General features: G+C 38.5%; 1 protein-coding gene across 3 annotated transcripts in view; it reads left to right on the top strand.

Moving 5' to 3' along the window:
* Positions 1 to 27726, top strand: part of prkg1a (protein kinase cGMP-dependent 1a) — a 78374-nt gene that overhangs the window by 26622 nt on the left and 24026 nt on the right. For all 3 annotated transcript variants that reach the window (XM_052151293.1, XM_052151294.1, XM_052151292.1), the window contains exons 4-7: positions 13150 to 13255; positions 18428 to 18491; positions 24174 to 24251; positions 24356 to 24450. In XM_052151293.1, coding sequence (XP_052007253.1) covers positions 13150 to 13255; positions 18428 to 18491; positions 24174 to 24251; positions 24356 to 24450 — 343 coding nt within the window. The remainder of the gene's footprint in view (positions 1 to 13149; positions 13256 to 18427; positions 18492 to 24173; positions 24252 to 24355; positions 24451 to 27726) is intronic.

Below are 27726 nucleotides of genomic sequence, written 5' to 3'. Positions count from 1 at the left end.
GGAGAATTCTCATTCAATTCAATTATTTTCGCTTCAGTTTATGTAAGAAATATTTTAGGATAAATACAATTTAATCTTGATTCCTAAAAAAAATTATAATACAAAAAAAGACTTGGTTGGTAAAAAGAACTGAAAACGTTTATACAGTAATGCTCGTACAATGAATGCCAAATGGGAAAATGTCTATCATCTAAAAAAACACAAAAAACATACAATAATCACACTGTTTTGAAAGCATTGAAAATCCTTTTATGTGCATGTCTTAACTCATGTAAACTTTCACTTGATATGTGCAAGGTTACCAGAGGAACAATTACCTTAATTGGTAATACTTAAAAAGTATTCCTACCTCAAAGGATGATTTATTCAACTTTACAGATAAAAAAACACAATTAATTAATTGCACTTCTTTGCTATTAATCCCTTGCACCTTAGAGTTCCATTGTAAGTGTGAAAGTGTAAGCATGATTTGTGTTTGTTTTTCCAAATGAGGAATGCATCAGGAATAATTTCTGTTGTAATCACCACCGTGACACCAAAGCCGACCATACATATCCAGTTGTGCTAAACTTTTAATTCAATACAATTTTTACCCGTTAACATGTGGTGCTTGTTAACGGGTAAAAATCCCTCAGACTTATTGAAGAAGGGACCCAAGCCATATCTAGGGACCAGAATATTATAGAGAATTGAGGATTTTGACTTGGCAAAGTTAGCAATTTTTTTTTTCATAAAGAAATGTAAAAATCGAGTTATTTATGACATCAAAATCATTTGCATAGCTGCTGTGTTGTTATTCCTCTTTCTCTCTCACTCTCTCTCTCAAACACACACCTTTTGTTGTATTTGGTTTCCAGTGGTGTTAGCATGTAAATGAGTTTTCTGGAGAAACTGTGGCTTAGAGTATTAGAATGCACAGGGGAATCTGCACAGATATACCAGTGCTTAAAGTGCTGTTGACCTGCAGTGATCTCACCCACCGTACTGCTACCCTGTCTTTTCAGCTATAAACAAAAGAGCAGAGTAGGACTCAACAAAGAGAGAAAGCCCAATGATTCATACTCCTGAAAGGACAATGCAAGATAAAGGCTCTCTATCACATTACTCTGTTGTAATTATTGTACTCCAGTGGATGCTCTACAGATATTGTAAGAGAAACATTGACTGACTCTTCACAAGCACATTATGACCTGCTGGAAAACAACCATATTACAGCAAACGTTTAATATGGCATTTTATTATTTTGCTTGAGAGAATATGAGTCTTTACTGCAGCTATTAGTCTTTGGAAGTGTTTAGATACAGGTTATACAGGTTTTTTGCCCTTATTTGCTATAAACTAGGGATGCACTGACATGGAATTTCCTGGTAGATACCGATAACCAATAATTCACAGCTCATTCTGGCCAATACGGTAACCGATAATAGTATTTTTTGCTTTTAAACTGGAGTTGCTAGGTTAATTTTCTTATTACTCATCCTCAATAAACAACATTGGTGGGCAGACATTGTTTCTGAAAAGATGAAATATTTTACTCCCACATTTTCCCATATTTACATTCTAAACTGAAAAGGGTAGATCGCGTTGAACTAGTTAAAGAAAAAGTAGATCATACATTAAAAAAAATGTTGGGCACACCTGGAGTAACCAATCTCTGTCAGCTTAATTTATATAAATTATTTTATATTATAGATCTGCTTTGGGTCTTAGATATTGTCTGTTGGCCTTAGATATTATTTGCACAATTGTTTTGTTATTGTTATTCAGTCATGGAGTACATCAAAACTTATGCTAATGAACGCATTTTATCCAAACGCGACATTACCTTGATAACTTGTATCCGATTAAAAATCATATTTTTTCCGATTACTCGATTAATCATCAGAATAATCGTCAGATTACTCGATTAAACAAATTATAAAAAGTTACAACCCTAAACAATTCCTCTGTTTTAAGCGACCCCTCCACCCTGACACAACAATATTGACTCAACCAATGCTGTGAGTTGTGATTGAGATCTGTTTGTTTGATCAATAGCATACGGTGGGCATATTTGGGAAGTTGTTTAAAAACAATGTTTATTTTTGCAATTGTGTTCGATGTTGCTTGTGTTGCAGAAATTACACACTTCAGATTTAACAACCCTTTTTTAAGCGCTCTGCAAGTGCCACAAATGAAAATTTTCCTTACATTGCTGACTTACAAATGCTCCATCAGTAACCGTTTGACTTGGCACCTTCATTTGCTGCATTGCCAGCTATGATTTAGAGTTTGTTTGCTTCTGTCCAATAGGATTTAAAAACTGAAAATGTAAGTTTGAGAGATGTACTCATAGATAAGACCATCCTGGCACTACATCAGAAATCTCAAACTGTGGCCCTGCAGTAGTTTGATGAAGACTTGTTAGAACAGTTGGAGTTTTAGATGTGATTTGTGTTGTTTTGTTAGATTGTGACAAAAATACTTAGTAAGGCATCAGTTTGCATTTCAGACAGAACTTGTTTTGGCCAAAACTAATTTATCAGTGCCTGTTTTATTATCTGTATGAAGCAATCCAGCTGAGAAATAAACACCGTGCTCGAGGTGTTTTGGTTTTAGTTAAAACTGTTGTGCTGCCATCATGGTCTGCTGTAAACAAATATTAGCAAAACTGGCTAAAATCTGCAGATCTAATCTGATTGGCTGACTGCTAAGCCATTTTCTGGAGGCAGGGTGCACATATTTGTATCCGTCTGCTGTTTTTGCAGGTTCCTAGGGTGCTGTAATGAGCTCTTCTAAGGAAGAACTAGTTGGTGAATTTGCCAAAATTCTCAGTGTTCATGAAAATGAAACTAGAAGCAAGTAAAATACTATATATTATCCAGAGTTATGTCAGATTTCAGATTTGTCTGCTCCTACAGTAAATGTTACATAAACATAATGTACATATCAGTCAGAAAGCCGCTTACTGTCTAAACGATTCTTCTCCAGAATAAGCTTTTTTGTATGGTCCACATTTAATGCTGGTGGTGTGGTTTTATGGGATTAAGATCATACAGAATAACATGTTGTCATCTAATCTGATGCTTTTAACAAACTGTTATGACAGCAAATGATGTAGTCAGTTGAACTGTCTTTAATGGACACAAGCACAATATTCACACGAAAAGCTGAAACACTTGTACATTTGAAATAAGAGCCTTATTCAAGATCATATATTTTTTAATCTCTTTTCATTTCATTTGAGAGAACATCTATAATTTTGGAGAGATTACTCTAATGGCACAAAAAGTCAAGGCTCATTTGAAGATTAAATTCTTCCTGAAAGTCTGTAAAACTTAGAGGCCACAAAATAAAAGAATTGCCTTAAGAATTCACCTGTTTCTCTCTCTCTCTCTCTCTCTCTCTCTCTCTCTCTCTCTCTATAATACAATGAATCTCATTTCTTATTTTGAATCTTTGTCTTATTCTTGTGTTTGTTGACTCCCCTTTATTGGCAGATGAGGATTGCATTGATTTATTTTTCTTCTTACCATTGAAATTGTATATATAATATTGTTCTTGGATATTATTTGTAAATGTATATAATATAAATGTTGATATGATGGCAGCATTATTTCTAGAGAAAGAGCAGCAATGGAAATCTCAGCTCTGTTCAATACTGGCCTGAAACTGCTATTTATAAGGGATGCCGTGCATTTATGTTTTCAGAATATGTTTTTCAGTTTTCTCTCTTTACATGAGGTTTACATTTTCTGTCTTCTCTCTTGAATGATTCACTGAATCAGACAGCACTTGAAAAAGACATCCTTCTAAAAGCATGAAACCATTGTCGCCTTCATTTCCACATGCAGTTTTGATTGAACAAAGGTTTATTCTGGACCATAAAACAAAAGGTTACTCTGTTCTCTCAATACATTTAATTCAGCTTAACAATACTTTGTTTTGTAGATCATTTTAGTCATAGTTAAAGTTTTTGTGGTCAAAATTTAAGATTAGATAAAAAACGAAACCTTGAATATTTCTTATTGACTTGCGTATCTGCCACTAACCCTATTCACACTAGAGGTGTGCAAAACTATCAGTTTTCATAATCGACTAGTCGGTTGATTGTTTGAATGACTAGTCGACTAGTTCTGTATTTGTTAAGGATAATATATAATTAGGCTCCGTTATGGTCATGTGACCCCGATCAGACACATTTCAGAGGGTGCAGCACTACAACATGGTAGCTAATGGATATTCAACAAATAAAAAGGCTAAATAACTAATAACATCTTATTGCACAAAACTATCGAAGTAAGAAAAGACATAAGAAAGGCTCCAATAAAGATCGACACAAAACCGTTTATGTGCATCTGCCGTAGAATAATTTGTTTAAATGTAAACAGGGTAATGGGAGTCTCAAGGCAATCCTTGCTGCACAGTCAAACATGTAGAACTGCAAGATAATGATGTGGGTACACGCTAGTTCACGACATTGAGCAGTTTAACCTTTCTAACTGTAACTATTTATTTACATTTATGCATTTGGCAGACGCTCTTATCCAAAGTGACTTCCAGTGCACTTATTGCAGGGACAATCCCCCCGGAGCAACCTGTAGTTAAGTGCCTTGCTCAAGGACACAATGGTGGCGGCTGTGGGGATCAAACCAGCGACCTTCTGATTAACAGTTATGTGCTTTAGCCCACTATGCCACCACCACTCCAATATTTAAGCAGTGTCTGACAGAATCAGGAAAAAGACTTTAATTTCCCCACAACACCTCACAAATACAGGAACATTACTCACAGCAGAGCATTTAACTTCTGACAGTGATCGTCCTGAAATGTATTGTTGATGCAGCGCTTAGATGGCTGTAATAGCAGCGGCATAAATGTACTAAACTTACAAAATGTCTTTCAGGGGGTTATACTGTTCTGACTGTTGTCCAATTTTAAGTGTAGCAAGCTATCATCATGCAAAAATGCAATCCAAGTAGTTGCATCTCTCAATTAATTTGATAATTGCATCTCACATTAAAACCATCACTACTAAAAATATTAATGTTAATAGTTGACCCCACTAATCGACTAGTCATTTGTTGAACGATTAGTCGGCCACCATAGCACATCCCTAATTCACACTCACAGCAATTTTTAGCAACAACTGGAAGTCATTCAATTCATTTAGGAATTGCAAGTCTATTTAAATAAAAATCTATTTTATTCATATCGTGCTTTGAAAAAGGCCTCTGTCTGTGTGACAGTGTCTGACACCTTTGAAACATATCAGTAGATCATAACATAGTCAATCTGGATTTATGGGTGAGATGAGTCTGTCAGTATAGGGTTGGCAGAGAACAGGTCGTGTCAGGGCAAGTTCTTTTGTTATAAGTTCTGGCTCTCTGATGAATAATATTAACTGATGTGATATCAGAGAGCATGCTGGGACATGCATCCCCTCTGGCCACACAGCTTCTATCTTTATGTTAATTGGGAACTTCCTTTTTATCAGCGCTGCTAAAATGAATCTCTGGGTGCTGATGGTCACCTGTTTGTCTGCAGGGAAACTTACATTTTGGCTTAAATGGATGTTTTTTTTTCAAGCAGAGGAATCATCGAATCATTCCGACCAAAGAGCTGTTGTAGCCAAAAAAATTCTAGTTAAATAATAATAAAAAAATTCTAGTTAAATGGTAACCAAGGCATCTTTTGCAGTTTTCACTTACTGGACACAAGAAAGACTAAGATTTAATCATGTTCATTTATGAAGCAATATATCAATACATAGTAATGAACAGCAAAAGGAACATATATATTTGCTAAAACATTTTAAAGCAAAAATTGGCTCATGGTGGCTACTATGTGCCTTTATACTCGTAAGTCACTAGTCACAGAGGGATTGCAAAATTAAACTAATTACATCTTAGGTGCCATTCATACCAAACACATTTGTGTCTGTCTGAGCTGTTTTAAAAATGTTTTTTGCATACATGTAGACGTATTTGAAAGTTATTGCACCATGCCTGGTGCCCCCAACGACCTCGTCAGCTCGTCGTGCACCACCGGGCAGAAAGGGACGGGGGGGATGGGGGGGTGTAGCCGTGAGCAGCACCTGAACCCAGGAACCAATCAGCAAGCTGCGAGTGCAGCCTGGGCAAGGATGGCGGTCAGCTCCATGTCAGATTCAGACTGAGTGGGCACACCCGAGGGCGCTAGCCCAGTGGAGTCCTCTGCATCCGACATCACTAAGGTGCTCTACGATGCAGCAATCGAAAGCTCATCCATCTCGTGAGCTCAGAAAGAGACATTAGGCCGGCACTGATGCAAGCTGCCTGTCTCATCCCAGAACTGGATCGGAACAAACGAGCGTGCTGGGGAATGAGCGGTCCATGGGGGATTACCCGGCGAAACCGAACCCATTGGAGCCCCCAAATCACCTCCAGCATCAACTTGGCCAGCCTCATACCCGAAGGTAGAAGGTCCGCTCTGGGGACGGCTGAAGTGGCTTTCCCCCTGAAGAAAGAAAGCCGCGACCGTAACGTTGCCATGGTCATGTTCTCGCAATTAACGCTTCCTCAACATGATTACGGCCCAGACATGTGAGGCAGCGATCGTGGCCATCAGAGGTGGAGAGATAACGACCACACCCAGAAACTACTCAAAGACAGAAGGGCATCTTTAAAAATACGCGTCTTTAGAAAGACATTCACATCAATATATAGGAAATATACTCTTTTTGCAGGAATATATACTGTATACTCTTTTAAGCTGGTGAGGCACCCAGGGGCATACTCTGCAGCAACCGCTGCAGAAGGAGAGAAAGCCGCTGTATATCCAACTGCAATTTGCTTCTTTCGAGGTGAATGGACCGGCAGAGAAGTACTTGCAAATTAGCATGCAAATTCCACTTGGCGATTCTCATTGGCCTTTTCTCAAAGATCTTAGGTGTTTGGGGCTCCCAAGAGCGACCCCTAATGTCACTACATCGACACAATGTCGAGTGAGTGAAAGATAGGGAATAGCTATCCACTGACGGTCCCCATCCTACCTGAAAGAGTTTGAGAGGATCTGCAGAGAATAATGGCAGAAAATCCCCAGATCCAGGTGTGCAAAGCTTGTCAAATCATACCCAAATAAGACTTTGAGGCTGTAATTGCTGCCAAAGGTGTTTCAACTAAGTACTGAGTTAAGGGTCTGAATACTTATATAAATGTTATATTCAGTTTTTTCTTTTTAATACATTTGTGAATTTCTTTGTCATTATGGGATATGGAGTGTAGATTGATGTGAAAGTTTGCAACATAGCAAAATGTGAAAAAATGAAAGGGTCTGAATGCTTTCTGAATGCACTGTAAACCAGAGGATGGAAGCTAAGCGAGGTTTTGATTAAATAGACATTTGAGATGGCTATTTGAATAAAATTGAAATGTGACTCAAGTAATGTTTGTCTTCATGAACATATGTTGCGTGGCAGTTGTGTAGGTGGATGTTGTTAAGCTTATGTCTGTATCTGATGAATTGTGATCTGCCAGAGGTATGAATTCCATTATGATCCAAACAGGAGATGATTTTGCTCACTCTCTCTCCCTGAGTTTGGTCTTTAATAAACAGCAGAGAGTGGGTGTTTTAAAGGGTAAATAGCCACCCGTCTGGAGACCGGCTGTTTGGCACTAAATAATAAATCTACCAGGGCTGTCTTTTTTTTTTTGTTTTGCTCTTTGCACTTTAAGCTAAAAAGTTAACAGTCAGATAAACTTTGATCAACAACATAGATATTCATACACAGCCAAAAACCTTTTTTAATCACTATTTTGTCATGTTTTCAAGGAAAAGTATCTAATCACCCTTTAAACAAATTAAATTTACTTGAGAAGCAAAATTACATTAGATATTAAGTCTTATTTATTAACAACATTTAGTGTGATTTATGCTTAAAACATGACAAAAACATTTAAAACAAACTATACTTTTTTCCTTTTGTATTAAAGGATAGTTCATCCAAAAATGAAAATTCTCTCATCATTTACTCACCTACATGCCATCTAAGATATGTATGATGTTCTGTCTTCTGCTGAACACAAAAAAAGATTTTTAGAAGAATATCTCAGCTCTGCACAGTTGATGTCAGAAGTTTACATACACTTTGGTTGAAGTCATGTAAACTATTTTTTAACCACTCCACATGTTTAATATTAGCAAACTATAGTTTTGACAAGTCGTTTAGGACATCTACTTTGTGCTTGACAATTTTCCCAGCAATTGTTTACAGACAGATTGTTTCACTTTTAATTGACTACATCACAATTCCAGTGGGTCAGAACTTGACATACACTAAGTTAACTGTGCCTTTAAGCTGCTTGAAAAAATTCCAGAAAATTATGTCAAGCCTTTAGGCAATAAGCCAATTAGCTTCTGATAGGAGGTGTACTGAATTGTAGGTGTACCTGTGGATGTTTTTTAAGGCCTACCATTAAACTCTGTGCCTCTTTGCTTGAAATCATGGGAAAATCAAAAGAAATCAGCAAGACCTCAGAAAAACAACTGTGGACCTCAATAAGTCTGGTTCATCCCTGGGAGCAATTTTCAAATGCCTGAAGGTACCATGTGCTCTGTACAAACAATAATACAGAGGTATAAAGACCATGGGACCAGGCAGCCATCATACCGCTCAGGAAGGAGACGCATTCTGTCTCCTAGCGATGAACGTAGTTTGGTGTGAAAAGTGCAAATCAATCCCAGAAAAACAGCAAAGGTCCTTGTGAAGATGCTGGAGGAAACAGGTAGACAAGTATTTATATCCACATTTAAACAAGTCCTATATGGACAACCTGAAAGGCTGCATAGCAAGGAAGAATACAATGCTCCAAAACTGCCATAAAAAAGCTAGAGTACAGTTTGCAAGTGCACATGGGGACAAATATGTTACTTTTTGAGCTGATGATACAAAAATGAAATGTTTTTGCCATAATGGCCATCGTTATTTTTTGCAAGCCGGAGAATACCATCCCAACTGTGAAGCATGGAGGTGCTGTGCTGCAAGAGGGACTGGTGCACTTCACAAAATAGATGGTATTATGAGGAACGTCATGGTTATTGTTGTGACCTCCTTTCCTGATGGAGGGAATGAGACGTTGTGTCAATGTAGTGACACTAGGGGTCACTCTTGAGAGCCCCGAACACCTCCCATTCTTTGAGAACATTTACATTTACATTTACATTTATGCATTTGGCAGACGCTTTTATCCAAAGCGACTTACAGTGCACTTATTACAGGGACAATCCCCCCTGGAGCAACCTGGAGTTAAGTGCCTTACTCAAGGACACAATTGTGGTGGCCGTGGGGTTAGAACCTGCAACCTTCTGATTAACAGCCCTGTGCTTTAGCCACTACGCAACCACCACCCACGAGATGCCACCCCTGGACATACGGTTATAAAAGGAGCTGGAATGGAATTCCATTCAGGTTTTGTGCTGAGGAGCCGTGACAAGGTCCGGCCATTTCAGCGGCTAATACAGTTTTGTGGCAAAAGGGACACAACATCTCATTCCCTCCATCAGGGAACAGAGGTTACTACAAATATACTCTTTTACGCTGTTGAAGAGCCCAGGGGCAAAATCTACACTCGACGTGCAGAATGAGAGAAAGCCGCTGGAAATGTGGCGTATATCCAACAGCATACGCTTCTTAAGAGGTGAATGGAACAGCAGTAGTATTCAGCTCACTGAGAGTACAACCACACGGCTCCGAAGAAAGAATCAGAATGGAATTGAATTTCAGCTCCTTTTATACCCGTATGTCTGGGGGAGTGGCATGCAAATTCCACTCAGCAATTCTCATTGGCCTTTTCTCAAAGAAGTGTTCGGGGTTCTCAATAGTGACCCCTAGTGTCACTACATTAGGTAGAAGACAGAAGGGTAGAAAAATTGTGTGGATATATTTAAGCAACAACTTGAGACGTCAGCCAGAAAGTTAAAGCTCAGTCACAAATGGGTCTTCCAAATGGACAATGACCCCAAGCTGTGGCAAAATGGCTTAAGGATAACAAAGTCAATGTATTGAAGTGGCCATCACAAAGCCCTGACCTCAATCCGATAGAACATTTGTGTGCAGAACTGAAAAAAGCATGTGCGAGCAAGGAGGCCTACAACCTGACGCAGTTACACCAGTTCTGTTAGGAGAAATGAGCCAAAATTCCAGCAACTTATAGTGAGAAGCTTGTGGAAGGCTACCCAAAACATTTGTCCCAAGTTAAACAATTTAAAGGCAATGCTACCAAATACTAACAAAGTGTAAACTTCTGACCCAATAGGAATGTGATGAAAGAAATAAAACATTCTCTCTACTATTATTCTGACAATTCACATTCTTAAAAATATAGTGATCCTAAATGACCCGAGAAGCCCCAAAAAGGAGATAAAGTCAGCATTAAAGTAATCCATACGACTCCAGTGGTTTAGTTAATATCTTCTGAAGTGATCCAGATGTTTTTTTGTGAGAACAGACCAAATTATTACTTTTTTATAATATTTTTTTTTACTGTACATCTTGCCATTGTAGTCTCCAGGCACCATCATGATTTCAAGCTTGATTACACTTCCTTGTGCTTGACGCATGCGCACGTACATTTTGGTCTGTTCTCACCCAAAACCAACAGGATCACTTCAGAGGAACTGAGTTGGGTTAACTTACCCTTTAGAAGAGAAGAGAATAGCTCACTGTCAAGCATTGTTCTTTATCTGTTATTCCACAAAATGAATGGTGCTTGCTAAATCCCTCATAGGATTAGGAATTTTGAACAAATCCTTAACCAAAGTATTATACTTGCATGTAACTCGTCCTGCACTGTTTGTGCTATAGTCATTATTGATGCCTGAAATCATGCAGTTTATTGCAGGAACCAGAATATCATAAAGACTTGGGGGTAGATCTTTTCACCAAGGCCAATATAACAACTTCAAGAATCCTCACAAAATATTTTACAGTGCTATTTATCTGTTATTGATATAAAAAAGCTTTCAGTCCCGGGGCCTGGGTAAAGTTCAAATCCCAGGGCGTGCTGAGTGACTCCAGCCAGGTCCCCTAAGCAACCAAATTGGCCTGGTTGCTAGGGAGGGTAGAGTCACACAGGGTCACCTCCTCGTGATCACTACAATGTGGTTTGCTCTCAGTGGGGTGCGTGGTGAGCCGTGCGTAGATGCTGCGGTGGATGGCGTGGGCCTCCACACACTCTGTCTCTGTGGTAACACGCTCAACGAGCCACGTGATAAGATGGGTGGGTTGACAGTCTCAGACGCGGAGGCGGCTGAGATTCGTCCTCCGCCACCCGGATTGAGGCGAGTTACCATGCCACCACGAGGACTTAGAGCAAATTGGGAATTGGACATTCCAAATTGGGAGAAAAGTGGGAGAAAAAAAAAAAACAAAACTTTGTCACCCATTTTTTTTTTAAATCTCAGCAGCTATTGAAAGTACTTTTGTTGAATGTTGTTTTGTGAGTTAATTGCAGGGTTGTCCAAGGGAATTGTCTTGCTTTGTACAGAGATTGAGAGGATGGCTCAACAAAGTCAAAATGATTATTGTTGTTCCTCTAGGTTTTTAGAAAACATTGCCTCAAACATGTTGTGACACGCAGAACGAATAGACCTCTAATAATGCCTCAGGACCAGAAATCAATCCGACCATCAGCAATTTTGCAGAGTGCAGGTTATATTGACATCATTGTGCAGAAAACATGTGCTAAATGTATAAAAGCCTCTTGACTGTACCATACACATCTGTGACAATATTTCTTCTTTTTATGTATATTTGGTAACACTTTACTATAAGGTTCTGCATGTTTGGAAAAACGAAATTTTCACTTTTGTATGAACTATCCCTTAATGTTTTAACTATCACGCACTAATAATTTGAACAATAATTTTTTTACAGCAATTATTAGCTGTTAGAAAAAAAATAGTGAATTGTTTAGAGAATATTAGTAAAATAAATACTTTTTTAACAATTCCCCTGATAAATGTGTATGTGTGTGTATGTGTCTCGGTGTGATAAAGGATGAATATTTTCACACTTCAAATGATACAGTAAATAACTCATGTGCAGAGTAGTTTTATGTCCTGACATTACCAGCATCTGTTAAAAGATTTGAGCCCATCATAAAGTCAGATGAAGTCCTGTTTGCAAGGTGAGTCAGTGACTGCATTAAGACAAGACAGCTCTACTATCAGTTCATCTCAGCACACGTCTGTTTATTTATGCTTCAGTGTTCTCCAATTATTCACTGCTGGAACTTTTCTCTGTGCTGTTTTTAACACGTCAGTATATTTTTTTTAAGCAAATGCAAGTAAATGATACACATAATTGCATTTTTTTCATCAAGGTATTATTTTCTAAAAGTCACTTTCACACACATCAGTGTCACCTTGTTTTTTTTTTGTTGCTTCAGTTTAATATGACTGACTGTGCATTACTCTGACAACCATACAGCCTTCCCAGAAAAAACAGCCAGTGTTTAATATGTTAGGGAGTTTTCTAACATTGAATAGTCTCTGTTTTATAAACAGATGTTGATCCATCATGACAAGTCAGAGGCCATGTAGCTTTTGTATGTTTGGGATGACTGATTCATTTTAGTGAATCGTTTTTTTTCTGATTTGTTCTGAGTCACCCAGTAGTGTTTTCAGAAGTCCCTGTGCAGTATTTTACATCCTTTTTTAAAATTAAATATAATATTTAGTTACATAAATTATTGTCTTTTTAGTTTTATTAGTTGTATTTAGTGCTTATGCTGATGCTGTTACCTAATTTGAGATCCTTGTTGTTTTTAAGCCACATATAAAGTATACCGCACATTTCACTTTTAATTATATAATATGTTATATAATGGGTTTATATATATATATATATATATATATATATATATATATAGTTTTCAAAAGGGTAACTTGACTATAGTGTAATTAATAACCTGAAAGATTGTACTGCAGCTTGGCAAGTTACAATTTCAAAGTAGCTTCCTCAACACTGATCAAGATTGGGTCTAATTTCATCTTTTAGACCCTGTCTGACACTGATAAATAATGTTAAGGATATCTGGCTTTGAATTAAGGCCTCATGTTATGACAAAAAGCTTTGGATGCAGATATTAATTAGGAAACTGAGGGAATAATACTGATTATGTGTTTCAGCTGTGACCAGTGTGAAGTTATGGGCCATCGACAGACAGTGCTTCCAAACCATCATGATGAGGACGGGCCTCATCAAACATGCCGAATACATGGAGTTAGTAAAAAGGTGAGCAGCTGTCTCATCATTGAGTATTTACTCACTGGAAGATCCTCCTCTTCCTTTGTCTCTATCTCTGTCTCCCTTTTAGTCATCTGATATCTTCATTTGCATAATTGCAACTAGAGAAGAGAGCATGGGGCATATTTTACATATTAAAGACAGAATTCTGCATTGTTGGGCTCCTGAGCCCAATGAAAGAAGTCTTCATCAAAGACTTTAAAGAGATTGAGGCCAAACAGAAGAGTTTCTTGGAAGCTTCAGCAATTCATTGGTACAGAGACTCTAGCTCTGTATCTTCCTTTCCTCATCTCTTTTCATGATTTCTCTCTTTCAAACTTTTGTTTAAAAATAAGAAAAATTAAAAGTAATGAAATTATTTTGAATGAGTCATCTAATGTGGATATGATATTTCTGAAATCTTTTTAATTTGAATGGCATTACCACACATGCTTTGTGTATGTTTTGAATAATTAAGCAAGTCCTAATTTTTTCAATGATAATTCACTAGCAGTTAACATTATCAAACAAAAGCAGAGTGCATGTGAAATCCCTGTTTAGGTATCAGGTGGTGAAACTGCAAGCGCATAAGGAGGCAGACCAGCCTTGGCGTTGCTGTGTCAGGTTTGTGCTTTATGCATCTATTTGGATCTCATGCAGAGCTTTAGAGGCTCTGAGCAGCTCTTTGTCTGCTTTGGTGGATAGCGGAAAGGTAGCTCTGTCTCCAAACAGATGTTCGCCTACTGGGCGATTCCAAATCGCTTTGGATTATTATACCCAGGACGTACTGGGCCCATACCAATGGGGCCTCTTTGGCAGACATCTGCAGAGCAGCGGGCTGGGAAACAACCAACACCTTTGCAAGGTTTTGCAATCTCCGGGTTGAGCCTGTCTCATCCCGTGTGTTTTCAGGTATGACCAGGTAAGTTCCGGGACAGCTGGCCGTGTGTACCGCTTGCGCATAGAGCCTTTCCCCTCCCTGAGGTGAAGACGTGCGCATTTTACCCCAGTCATGTTCATGAAGTCGTGGACCCTGGATCTCCTTAGCTCTATGGCAGGCGAGTTATGGAGAAAATCGCTAGTACGTGTGCTAACTAGACCCTGTACTGCTCCTGTCCTGTGCTCCACATGCGCTGGTTGTATATCCTGTGAAATGGTTTCCCCACTGGTAAACCAGCGTCTTCCTAGGACACCGTGTTTGTAGAGCTCCTCCCCCCGGGGTAGGACCTACCTCGATAAGACCATGTGATGTATTTCCACACAACACCCCCCCAAGGTAATCTCCACGGTGACCTCCTCTTGGGAAGGACACCCCCCAACGCGGACCCTATATGGCCCCCAGCTGAACGATTTTGTTCCTTTTGGGGAGAAAAAAGGTGAAGTCGACATGTCCCCAAGGTGCAGGAGACCATAAGGCGACGCTTGTAAGAGCATTGGGGGAGGTTACGTGACGGCCAGGTGCGCTGGCTATGAGGCACACAAGGGTCTATCTCGCACCACCAGTCCACGTAACACAATTCAGCTAGTTGTGGCGTTTTGTATAGGGACTCCTAGACACAGCGTCGAGTGAGTGACAGATGGGGAACATCCTGGTTACTTTCTTAACCTCCGTTCCCTGATGGAGGGAACAAGACGTTGTGCAAATTCCACTCCCATTGGCCTTTTCTCAAAGATCAGAGGTGTTTGGGGCTCCCAAGGGTGACCCCAAGTGTCACTAAATCAACACAATGCCTCGTTCCCTCCATCAGGGAATGGAGGTTACGAAAGAAACCAGGACATTTTATTCACCAAAGTGGCATTCAACATATCACAATGTATAGTCAGGACATTAATAACTTGAAAAATTACTATTATAATTTGAATTATTATTATTATTTTTAAACTTCTTAAACTACTTCAAAGAGTTCTCATCAAAAAATCCTCCATCTGCAGTAATGACAGCTTTGCAGTTTCTCCAGATACTCAGGAGACATTTTACCCCACTCTTCCTGTAGCACTTGCCATAGATGTGGCTGTCTTGTCGGGCATTTCTCATGCACCTTACAGTCTAGCTGATCCCACAAAAGCTCAATGGGGATACATTACAATTTTTTCCAATTATCTGATGTCCAATGTCTGTGTTTCTTTGCCCATTCTAACCTTTTTGATTTTCTGTTTCAAAGTGACTTTTTCTATAAGTCAGTTGCTGACCATTAAAATAAAGAATAAATTCAAATAAAATAAATAGCTAAATAAACATCAGTACTGTTTATTATCAGTCATATGCTTACTATTTTAATACTGCCAGTCAATTAGGGGCTGGTTGTAAAACAAGAAGCATGTTCACCTAACGAGTCAAGAGATAAACAGTGGCAGTGGTGTTACACCGTATTCTGCTATACAAGTTCAGGGGAAACTTTTAAATATAGAATTTTATAAATGCAACAACTGGAATTGTTCAGTTGAAGGGGGTACCAGACTGTGAATCCTGAACAAAATAGTTTGGTGAATACATGTTTACACATTAGCTTCCACTCAACTGACAAGCTATGAAAGTAGCTACTTGGTTAGCTAGTTAGCTATAAGCTTGTTGCCATGGAGAGTAAAAGACGGACGTTGTTTATTTACATTCCAGCATTTCATCTCACCAATTAGGTAACAACGTAGCATGAAATCAACACTCAACAGACACAATCCACCACAACACCATTGTCTGCTGAGCTGCAAAAAGATACTTGGATGTTTACTTTTCAATCTGCTACATTACTTACTCTACTAACAAATTATAGCCGGCTAACAGCAAACAGATGTGATAAATATGAGTGACATGGTTGTCACGGACAGTGTTAACATTATATTAGTTATATTGAAAAGGGAAAATGATGGGGTCATTGTTTATGAACAGTAGCCTATATATTTCACTAGCTTACTGAGAACACACTGCTTAACACCACACTGCTTAACTCCGCCCTCTCTGCAGAGCCACCATCAGCTCAGCTCTGTAAACAGAGGAGTCAGAGCGTGCTCTGCTGGACAAACTACTCCATGACACCAATTCTAAAGCATTGTTTTCTGAAAAAAAGTTTTAAAATCTGCGCATATCGGTAAACATATATGCCGATACCGATTTATCGGTGAAAGTCTAGTATCGGCTGATAATATTAGACAACCGGTCGGGCACTAATATATATATATATATATATATATATATATATATATATATATATATATGTACACTACCGTTCAAATGTTTGGGGTCACTTGCCTGGAATGTTTCTCATGATCTTTAAAACCTTTTGATCTGAAAGCGTATGCTTAAATGTTTGAAATTAGTTTTGTAGACAAAAATATAATTGTGCCAACACATTATTTAATTACAAAACAAAGTTCTAAATTTTTTTTTAAATGGATGACTTGGACCGAATAATTAAGAAAAGAAGCCAATAAGTGCCTAGATAGATGGTAACTCCTTCAATACTGTTTAAAAAGCATCCCAGGGTGATACCCCAAGAAGATGGTTGAGAAAATGCCAAGAGTACATTTCTGCAAAATCTAGGCAAAGTGTAGCCACATTAAAGATGCTAAAATATAATATAGTTTTGATTTATTTTGGATTTGTTTTTAGGCACAACATAATTCCCATATTTCCATTTCTATAATTCCATTGATTTGATAACTTTACTTTTATTCTAAAATGTGAAGAATAGTTTTTTTTAATTCCTTAAAAATAAGGAATGAGTAAGTGACCCTAAACTTTTGAACGGTAGTGTGTATATATATATATATATATGCAGCCAAAAACGTCTCATTCTGCATTTTGGTGATAGTTAAGACTTTCCAAGTTCTATCTAGGCTTGTTTGTACAACAAATAGGAGCTCCTTTCCCCATTATTTTATCACTGGCATGGCCGTTGTGTGTGTTTTTGTTTGCGCATCTGTGTAATGGTTCCACCTTCCAACAAGTGTTTATGCTGGTTTATGCTGTATTAACGGTAAATGCATTAATCGTGATTAAGAAAAACGTACACATTAAACTTTTTTAAGTTAATCGCATGTGTTAATGCGTTAATTTTGACAGCTCTAATATATATACAGTGTACATATATATACTGTAGAACTAACAACCTTTCTGTGACAAGGTTAATGTAGTGCTTTACTGTTAGGGTTAGTAAAGATAAATAACTATTGGTAGTTTGCAAGTCTGTAACCAAGGACTGATGCTATGTCATTGAAAAACCCATATTTGTTTAATATTGAGGGTTCATTCATTTTGGCCCCCATGGTTGTCATAACCAGGTACTTTTGAAATTGTGATTTCATGTAATTAATTAACTTTTATAAATGAAATGATCCAGAAATTGTCAGGCTGAACTGCCATTGTTTCCTGAGAGAGAACTGCGTGTATCCAGAACATCTTTACATTTATGTTGCAAGTTTTGCTTTAAACTGTAATTGGAGACTTTAATGGACTCTTGAATTTTTTATGACATGTGAAATATTTATTCAAGAGCTGTTATTTAAGTATGATCATCTCATGACACACGGAAGTGAAAAATGGGCACAGCATTTTTGTAAATTTTGTATGGTACATTCTATTGTACCAGACAAAGAAGCACAAATCTCAAATCTCATCAGGGACATTTCATGGTCCCTCATTACAGCAGATCATACAACCTCTTTTGCTGTCTCATACTAAACATGATTAATTTGGTTTATTATAAATTACTGAGTATATTGTGTAATCTAAAAAATGACTTGGCTTTGTGTCTTATTAGCCCTTGTGTGTACAAATTAGCCAGACACAAACCTTTTCCTCTATAATGTAACTGACATATGACCGGAAATGTTTAGAAGTTTTGTATTGTGGTAATTGAATGATATTATTGTTTCCGTGGCAGAGAACAGCTCTGGATTCATTTCAATTTGTGATGATGACCAGCTGCTTCCACAGTCTTAGAGAGAACAAGCCTTACACTACAATACATTTTTTTTAATCAGTATTTTTTATTGTTTTTCAGAAAAGATGTCTAGACATGCTTTAATCAAGATCAATTTACTTGAAGCAAACTTGTGTAAATAAGACTTGTTTTCTTGTTTTTCATACATTTCAACTTTGGATAAAGACCTCTGCCTTCATCCAAATTCAGATTTAGATTGTCTCTCTTTTACACCATAATGATGTACGTTGTCTCTCACCAACAGTGTCCCAACATTCCAAGATCTTTCAGAGGAAATACTGAGCAAGCTGTCTGATGTACTTGAGGAGGTAAGAGATCTCCCTTATTCTTGAGCAAACACAGACATTATTAAATCATAGCCTTTACATGTCTAAATATTAGAACTCTACAACAGCACCCCGGCTTGTTTGATTATAGTTTATTTATTCTGGGTGTAATAAATTCCAATAAAAATAACCACAATAAAACCTGTTTGGTTAAAGACACATTAGAGATTGTTTGGCAGACTTAGGTTCACTAAATGTGTCTTTTAATTTCAACCATTCAAACTATAACACTTAACACCTCCATTTTTTCTGCATACTGTGTGCTTATGTTCTTATTGGCAACTGTTGGTTTCATGTCTGTTTATGTTGAGGAAGTCACTGTCTCAACATAATATGGTTTGCAAGACGCTTTGTTAAAGGTAAAGTGTGTAATTTCTATGGCACTAGCAGCACTAAACCAAATTGTCCACCTGACGCCTTTGTTTAAGCCAGAAGGTGACTTGTGGTGCCACTCAGACAAACACTTTTACACGCTTCAAAAAACACCTATAAAGGAAATGTACGGTTGAAGTCAGAAGTTTACATGCATCTTAGCCAAATACATTTAAACTCAGTTATTCACAATTCCTTCCATTTAATCGTATAAAACATTCCCTGTCTTAGGTCAGTTAGGATCACTACTTTATTTTAAGAATGTGAAATATCAGAATAATAGTAGATATCATTATTTATTTCAGCTCTTATTTCTTTCATCACATTCCCAGTGGGTCAGGAGTTTACATACACTTAACGGGTCAAACATTTTGGGTAGCCTTCCACAAGCTTCTCACAATAAGTTGCTGGAATTTTGGCCCATTCCTCCAGACAGAGCTGGTGTAACTGAGTCAGGATTGTAGGCTTCCTTGCTGGTACACAGTTTTTCAATTCTGCCCACAAATTGTCATTGTCCATTTGGAAGACCCATTTGCGACAGAGCTTTAACTTCCTGGCTGATGTCTTGAGATGTTGCTTCAGTATATCCATATAATTGTCATTCCTCACGATGCTATCTATTTTGTGAAGTGCACCAGTCCCTCCTGCAGCAAAGCACCCCACAACATGATATTGATACCCACATGCTTCACGGTTGGGATGGTGTTCTTCGGCTTGCAAGCCTCATCCTTTTTCCTCCAAACATAACGATGGTCATTATGACCAAACAGTTAAAACATTTTCATCAGACCAGAGGACATTTCTCCAAAAGTAAGATCTTTGTCCCCATGTGCACTTGCAAACTGTAGTCTGGCTTTTTATGGCGGTTTTGGAGCAGTGGCTTCTTCCTTGCTGAGCAGCCTTTCAGGTTATGTCGATATAGGATTTGTTTTAATGTGGAAATAGATACTTGTCTACCTGTTTCCTCCAGCATCTTCACAAGGTCCTTTGCTGTTGTTCTGGGATTGATTTGCACTTTTCACACCAAACTACGTTCATCTCTAGGAGACAGAATGCATCTCCTTCCTGAGCGGTATGATGGCTACGTGGTCCAATGGTGTTTATACTTACGTACTATTGTTTGTACAGATGAGTGTGGTACCTTCAGGCATTTTGAAATTGCTCCCAAGGATGTACCAGACTTGTGGAGATCCACAATTTTTTTATGAGGTCTTGGCTGATTTCCATTGATTTTCCCATGATGTCAAGCGACGAGGCACTGAGTCTGACGGTAGGCCTTAAAATACATCCACAGGTACACCTCCAATTCAGTACACCTCCTATCAGAAGCTAAATAGCTAATTGTATAAAGGCTTGACATCATTTTCTGGAAATTTTCAAGCTTCTTAAAGGTACAGTTAACTTAGTGTATGTAAACCTCTGACCCACTGGAATCCATTTAAAGTGAATCAATCTGTCTGTAAACAATTGCTGGAAAAATTACTCATGTCATGCACAAAGTAGATGTCCTAAATGGCTTGCCAAAACTATTGTTTGCAAATATAAAATCTGTGGAGTAGTTAAAAATTTGTTTTAATGTATGTAAACTTCTGACTTCAGCTGTATATGTACTCTGTCACATTTTAAGGCTTTTAGTATTAGAAAAACTCACACCTCATGTTTTTAAAGTATTTTAAAGTATCAGTATTTATACTGTTATCCATATTTTATGAAGCAATTTTAGAACTTTTTGTCACTTTGGTAAATGTACATTGTTCAATAAGTATTTGTGGTGAAGTGAATTTGTATGTGTCATTGAGATTTCTTTTTTTTTTACTGTCTGAATGACATTGAGAATAACTGCTTCTCAGACAGTAGACATCTGAGGTCCACTTGTACTTTCCACAAAGCATCAAAGCAGCAAATCTATGTTTTAATCCAAGAATAGCATGAGAAAATGGGCCATAGACATCGTGAATATCTTCAGTCATCAGTCTATCATTCACAGACATAAATGTCTACATTTATCACTGGGGAGTGAGCGATGGATAAACACAGTCCTCTGCGTTTAAAGGGTAAAAGGTCATTATTTTCCATTCTGTGTGGATTTGTAGACAATCTTGCATTGACTGTGGTCAGAGCTGTTTTTCACAGACTTTTAACTCAGCTCAAGCATGACAACACACCACAACAAAATTAAACACCATACAATGAAACACAGCACATCACAACACAACTGAAAACAGCAAACATCACAACTCAACACATCAAAGCACAACATAATTTAACAAAGCACAACACAACTCAAAAGATTGTAACACAACTCAACACATCACAAGGCAAAACAAAACAAAACATCACAGCACAACTCAACACAGCAAAGCACAACATAATTTAACAAAGCACAACACAACTCAAAAGATTGTAACACAACTCAACACTTCACAAGGCAAAACAAAACAAAACATCACATCACAGCACAACACAACTCTACACATCACAGGACAAAACAACTCAAAACATCACAGCACTGCACAACTCACCAAACTCATCACAGCACACCTCAAAACAGCACAACTACACACATCATAGCACAATAACACTCAAAACATCACAGCACTACACAACAACTCAAAACATCATAGCACAACTCATCATAACACAACAGATCTCAATTTAAATATCACAGAACAACTCAACTCAAATCATCCCAAAACAGCATAACGCAACACATCAGAGCACAAATCAACACATCACAGTACAACACAGTACAACACAAAATATCACATCTCAGTACAACACAACTCAACACAACAAAACTCTTCACAACACAACACAGAACAACACAACTTAAAACATCACAGCACAGCACAATTAAACTCAAAACATCACATCACAGAACAACACAAATCAACACATCACAGGTGAGCACAACTCAAAACATCACATCACAGAACAACACAAATCAACACATCACAGGTCAGCACAACTCAAAACATCACAGCACAACACAACTCAAACATCACAGCACAGCACAATTCAATTCAACACATCACATCACAGAACAACACAAATCAACACATCACAGGTCAGCACAACTCAAAACATCACAGCACAACACAACTCAAACATCACAGCACAGCACAATTCAATTCAACACATCACATCACAGAACAACACAAATCAACACATCACAGGTCAGCACAACTCAAAACATCACAGCACAACACAACTCAAACAGCACAGCACAGCACAATTCAATTCAACACATCACATCACAGAACAACACAAATCAACACATCACAGGTCAGCACAACTCAAAACATCACAGCACAACACAACTCAAAACATCACATCACAGAACAACACAAATCAACACATCACAGGTCAGCACAACTCAAAACATCACAGCACAACACAGCAATTCAAAACATCAGAGGACATCACATTACAACTCAAAATATCACCTTTACTAAATTGGTCGAGCCAATTTTGCTGTGTCCGACTTGATGGGGCACTCAAAGAAGCAGTCACCGTTTTAAACTCTTCTATTTCTATTTCTATTTTTTTTTTGTATTACACTCATTGGTTTTAATATACAATATAGTTTTGCTAAGGAACAGTCTGTAGGTATTTATTCTGGTATTGCTAGTTTAGTAAATTCCATGTTTGTGTAATATGTCTATCATGGACACCATCAGATGTGTTCAGTTATTATTACAGCAACTATGATAGATGTACAGCATGATAAACAAAAGATTGAGTATAGCTCAGTTTATGACGTAAACTGAAAAAAATTATAATCTCAATCTATAATAAACAGAAGAACATATGTCCGCTGAGGAAGACACATGCAAAAAAGTATTTAATGCCACTGTGAGTACTGTGTCATTAAAATGACTCAACTGGCAGTCACATTCTCTCTCTATCTCTCAATTTGCTGAAGGTTTTGGAACTTACATGTTCATTTTGCACATGTAATTATGCTGGAGTGCTCTGGGGAATGACAGTCTGAACACATGATTGAAACTATCTTCACTCTGTCTTGCTCTAGACTTTTATTCGAAGCAACTCTTTAATTATTTTCACATACAGTGTAGCAGCATGCTTTAAATCCAGATATTCTTGCTTCATAGCATTACTGAATTATTTCACTGGCTTTCCATTTATGTTCACCCCCTTATCTAAACAAATTTAAAAATCTGGGAGTTAGGGTTAGGTTAGCCACACTTATAATGTTTGGATGTCATTGCATAGATAAAATATCAAACTAAGTGATTTTTTTTTTTTTTCAAATGATCCCCCCCAAACAAATAATTTCACAAACATTATTTTTCTATGGTAGTTCATCCATTGTCAGTCTATTGTTAATGCGATTAAATGCACATGTGGTTACTCTGTTAGGACACTTGTGTGAACTTGAGTGGAACTGACTTTATACATCCACTAAAATCTCCTTGACATCCACAAAGTTTGACTTATAATAATATTAAAATAATATATAAAATAATTTTGAGGTATTCTAAATCTAATTTAAGACACAGAGGAAAGGCTTTAATCTAAACTGACTTTCAAGATTGGAAAAATACAAAATGCATCCATCACAGAGCTGTTTACCTCTGCTCTTTCCCTCGTGTAACCAGAAAAGAAATCACAAAATAGGTCTCTGCTCTCACAGGCCTCACACTGCAGGAGGTGTATGTGTGTTTTGTTAGAGGTCAGACTGTAGGTGATGTTGGAACAATGTTTGCGTGTGTCAGAGTATGGGTTGGGTTTAGGTTCCACTCTGCTGATAATATCTGATTTCAGACTGATGTGTCTGGAGGTCAAGGATAGCACACAGTGGGTCAGAGAAATGTTGAGCTGTCTCTTTTCAGTGAGCCATTTAGAGATCTGCTGGGTCTTGTGTTTGCAAATCCATATGCTAATCCACTCATTTGACATACAGTTCAGCAGAATTAAGTGAATTAATTATGAATTTATGCTCTGATGAATTCAGTAAATGCTACAGTAGACTGATTTAACTGAGTAACTCGAGTTTCAGATGTATGTTTTGTTTTTGTTTTTTTTTTTTTTTTTACTGATTCATTATAAGAAAAGACTTAGAGTTATTCATTTTGTGAATCAGACCCCACTGGTTGTGCTGTTTGTTTTTATATCCAGCCAGTCAAGGCAATGCAATAGAATGATGTGTTGCTTTTGGTTAATTGTATGATATCCTGCCAAATTTAACTGATTATATTCAATTCAGACTGCAAATTCACTACTTGAGACTCAACTCTCAATTCATCTCTTTCTCTCTCTCGTATACAGACACACTATGAGGATGGTGTTTACATCATTCGACAGGGTGCAAGAGGAGACACTTTCTTCATTATCAGTAAAGGAAAAGTAAGTCCATTTCAGAAAAGCACAAGCACAGTTGACATGAAGACAAACTCATGTTCATGTCTTTTTCTCCTGTTCTCAATCCTGTCCATGCTGACTTTGCTCAGGTGACTGTGACTCGAGAAGACTGTCCGGGTCAGGATCCCATCCACCTGCGTTCTCTGGGAAAGGGCGACTCGTTTGGGGAAAAAGCCTTACAAGGGTGAGATTTTCTTCTATGCCACAGTTATTTTCCATTCGCTGAATTAATAAGTCTTAACTCAAAAACAAGCAAAGAGATATATTTGGGACACACCATGGAAGATATTTCATTAGCTTTTAAAGGATGTGGTGCCATCGTGTGGCAGGTACTAAAAGCACTCCTGGAATGGAAAAGGTCTTGGAATAAACACTGTTTAGAGTGGCTGCACTCACAGAACAAACAGATGACTGCACATTCAGCTTTAGACACACTGGTCTCTCATGCACTTACCACTTGGGAGCTTTCTAGTTCTTTGACTTATTTAATTATATTCTATTTCATTATGTTCTGTTACATTTTGACTGCACAGTGAATCTAATTATAAATCAAAATAATTTAATTCCAATATTGAATAGCAAAATGCAAAATAAATAAAAAAAGTATAGTCTGCATTCTATACTTTTCTATTCTATTGAGTTCTGTTCTGTTTCTAAGATTCTTATCTATTCTAGTCTAGTCTAATCTTTCCTTTTCTTTGCAAATATTGAAAAGCAAAATGCAAAATAAAATAAAAAATGCATAAAATAAATGCAGTCTGCTTTCTATTGTTCTATTCTTTTCAATTCTGTTCTTTTCTATTCTGTTCCCTTCTATTGTATTCTATAATATTCTGCTTTCTTATTCTGTGGTCTGTCCTATTCTATTCTGTTCTAATATTTTTTCTGTCCTTTTCTATTTTATTCTATTCTATTCCATTAGACCCCCATTCACACTTGCAACCAGGTAAATTACAGGAAATTTGTTGGGTTGCCTTTACTGGTTAATGTGCCAAATGTGCTGTTCATGCATACCATCAATAAGGAATTATTATTATTTATAGGTAATAATAAAACTTCTCATTAAGGAATATTGCCAGAACACACATGACCTCTAAACTGGAAAATGTAGATACTTTAATGGAAAAGGCTGTATGTGTGAATGCAACTTAGGACTGCACAATTAATCTAATTACTAAGCAAAATAAATGTATGGCCTTATGCAAATATTGAACAGCAAAAGGCTAAATAAATACAAATAAAATAAAATAAAAAAATCTGTTCCCTGTTAAAAGCTACACTTAATGCTGAGCTTATAGGAACATCTTTAGGAGTGACCAGCTGTGAATATGTGTGCAAAACGTCAATGAAATTGACTAGAAACTTTATAGCCTCTCTTGGTGACATCATCAGAATGCGCCAGTACCAGGGTCTATAAATAGATGTGCCACAGGTGCATCGTCAGGTCTTTTGTCTTCAGACCATTCTGTGATGTGTTTGTGCTTCTCAAGCTCTCTATTTTTCTTCTGATAGGAGTTAGATCTGTTAGGCAGAGTGTGGAAAACCCTAATATGTGTGAAACACGTCAATGAAATTGACTAGAATTTATAGCCTCTGCTGGTGACATCAATTGGATGCACCTGTAGCAGGGCTATAAATAGATGCGCCACAGGTGCATCGTCAGGTATTTTGTCTGAAGAGCAGTCCTGGGGCATCCCAGAGTGGCAATGAAGCGCAGCATCTCGTTCCGCTTTTATCAGGGAACAGGGGTTACAGTTAAGTAACCCGAGACATTCCCTGTCAAAAAGCTACACTTTGATGCTGCGCTGATTCAGCGATTTGGGAACGAGAATACCCACGCCGCCGCACTGTGGATGTCCGGACCCTTTACGGTTGTGTTGTTGTGCCCACAAGAGCGCGAGAGGTCTCAGACATGAGCTTGTGATGTTGACTCAAGGACATAAGAGCCTAAAATCTTATAGCTAAAATCATAGCATCACATTCATAAAATCTTATGAATGTGTGCGGAGAGGACCAGCCTGCCGCATAACAAACATGTTGCAGAGGGACACCTCTAGCCAAAGCTTTAGAGGAGGTGATCCCTCTGGTGGAGTGAGAACCTGATCTCTACTGGCGAAGCTTGACCGCGTGCCTCGTAGGCCAGGGCAATAGCATTCCTCACCCAATACGACATTGACTGCTTGGTGGCGGCCGCCCCTTGTTGCGGCCCCATGGCAAACGGATAATTGCCCTGACTTACGCCACTAGCTAGTGCGGTGGAAATAAGTCTGAAGGGCACGGACTGAATACAGTCCGTGAAGTCTTTCCTGCTCCGGCATTGTAAACGGCGGGGTGCAGAAGGCTTCGAGAGTGACCGGATGTATGGTCGAGAAGGAACCTTAGGCAGGTAGTCAGGATGAGTATGCAATATTGCTTTTAGTCATTGGGCAAAATCTAAGCAGGATGGCAAGACAGAGCCTGCAGATACCCAATTCTTTTTAGAGAAGTAATTGCCATAAGAAAAACCATCTTGAGAGTCAGAAGTTTATCAGACGCTGACTCTAGAGGTTCAAAGGGGTCTCAACCAGACCCTCAAGGACTATTGCTAAATTCCATGAGGGGATCCTGGTCCTAGCAGGAGGTCACAGTCGCATGGCTCCACGAACGAAGCGTAGCGAGCAGAGGATGTCTCCCCAAAGGCACTCCGTTAATAAAGGCGTGGCAAGCTGATAGAGCGGCCACGTAAACCCTGAGAGTGGCGGGGCATGTGCCTGCTGACAATTTTTCCTGCAGAAAGTCCAGAACTGAAGCAATCTGGCAGTTAACTGGATCTGCATTATGTGCACTGCACCATCACTGCAAAGACACCCCATTTATTGGCATAACTTCTTCTAGTAGAGGGATCCCGATAACTTCAGGTGAAAGCCCAGTGTCCCTCAGTTGGTAACATTCAGGGGCCAAACATGAAGGTTCCACATTTCGGGCCGGGGATGAACTATTGTCCCCTGCGCCTGAGACAGAAGGTCCCGCCTGTCTGGAATTGCCCAAGGGGAGCCATTTAGGAGAGACATTATCTCAGAGAACCATACCCTGTCCGGCCAGCGTGGCGCTATCAGTAAGAGGCAGGACCCTTGCTGGCGAACTCTGGCCAAGACTCCCGGGAGCAGAGAAACCGGGGGAAAACGCATAAAGGCGCATTCTCGCGTCCAGACCCAGCGGGTCTCAATTGCGCTGTCTGTTGAGAGGCGAAGAGGTCCACTTCTGCCCTGTAAAATCTCACCCAGATTTGTTCCACTACCTCGGGGTGGAGTTTCCACTCCCCCGTCGGTATTTTCTGTCTGGACAGTAAATCTGCTCCCACATTCAGGCATCCAAAGATATAAGCTGCTCTGGTTGACAGGAGCTTGTGCTGGGCCCAAAGGAGAATCTGCCATGCCAGTCTGTTAAGCTGGTGGTGGTGTAGTGGTCTAAGCACATAACT

This window comes from Xyrauchen texanus, chromosome 20 (genome assembly GCF_025860055.1).
Source record: "Xyrauchen texanus isolate HMW12.3.18 chromosome 20, RBS_HiC_50CHRs, whole genome shotgun sequence".
Lineage (NCBI taxonomy): Eukaryota > Metazoa > Chordata > Actinopteri > Cypriniformes > Catostomidae > Xyrauchen > Xyrauchen texanus.
Note: the sequence above shows the minus strand (reverse complement) of the source record. Positions and strands in the feature narration are given on the sequence as shown.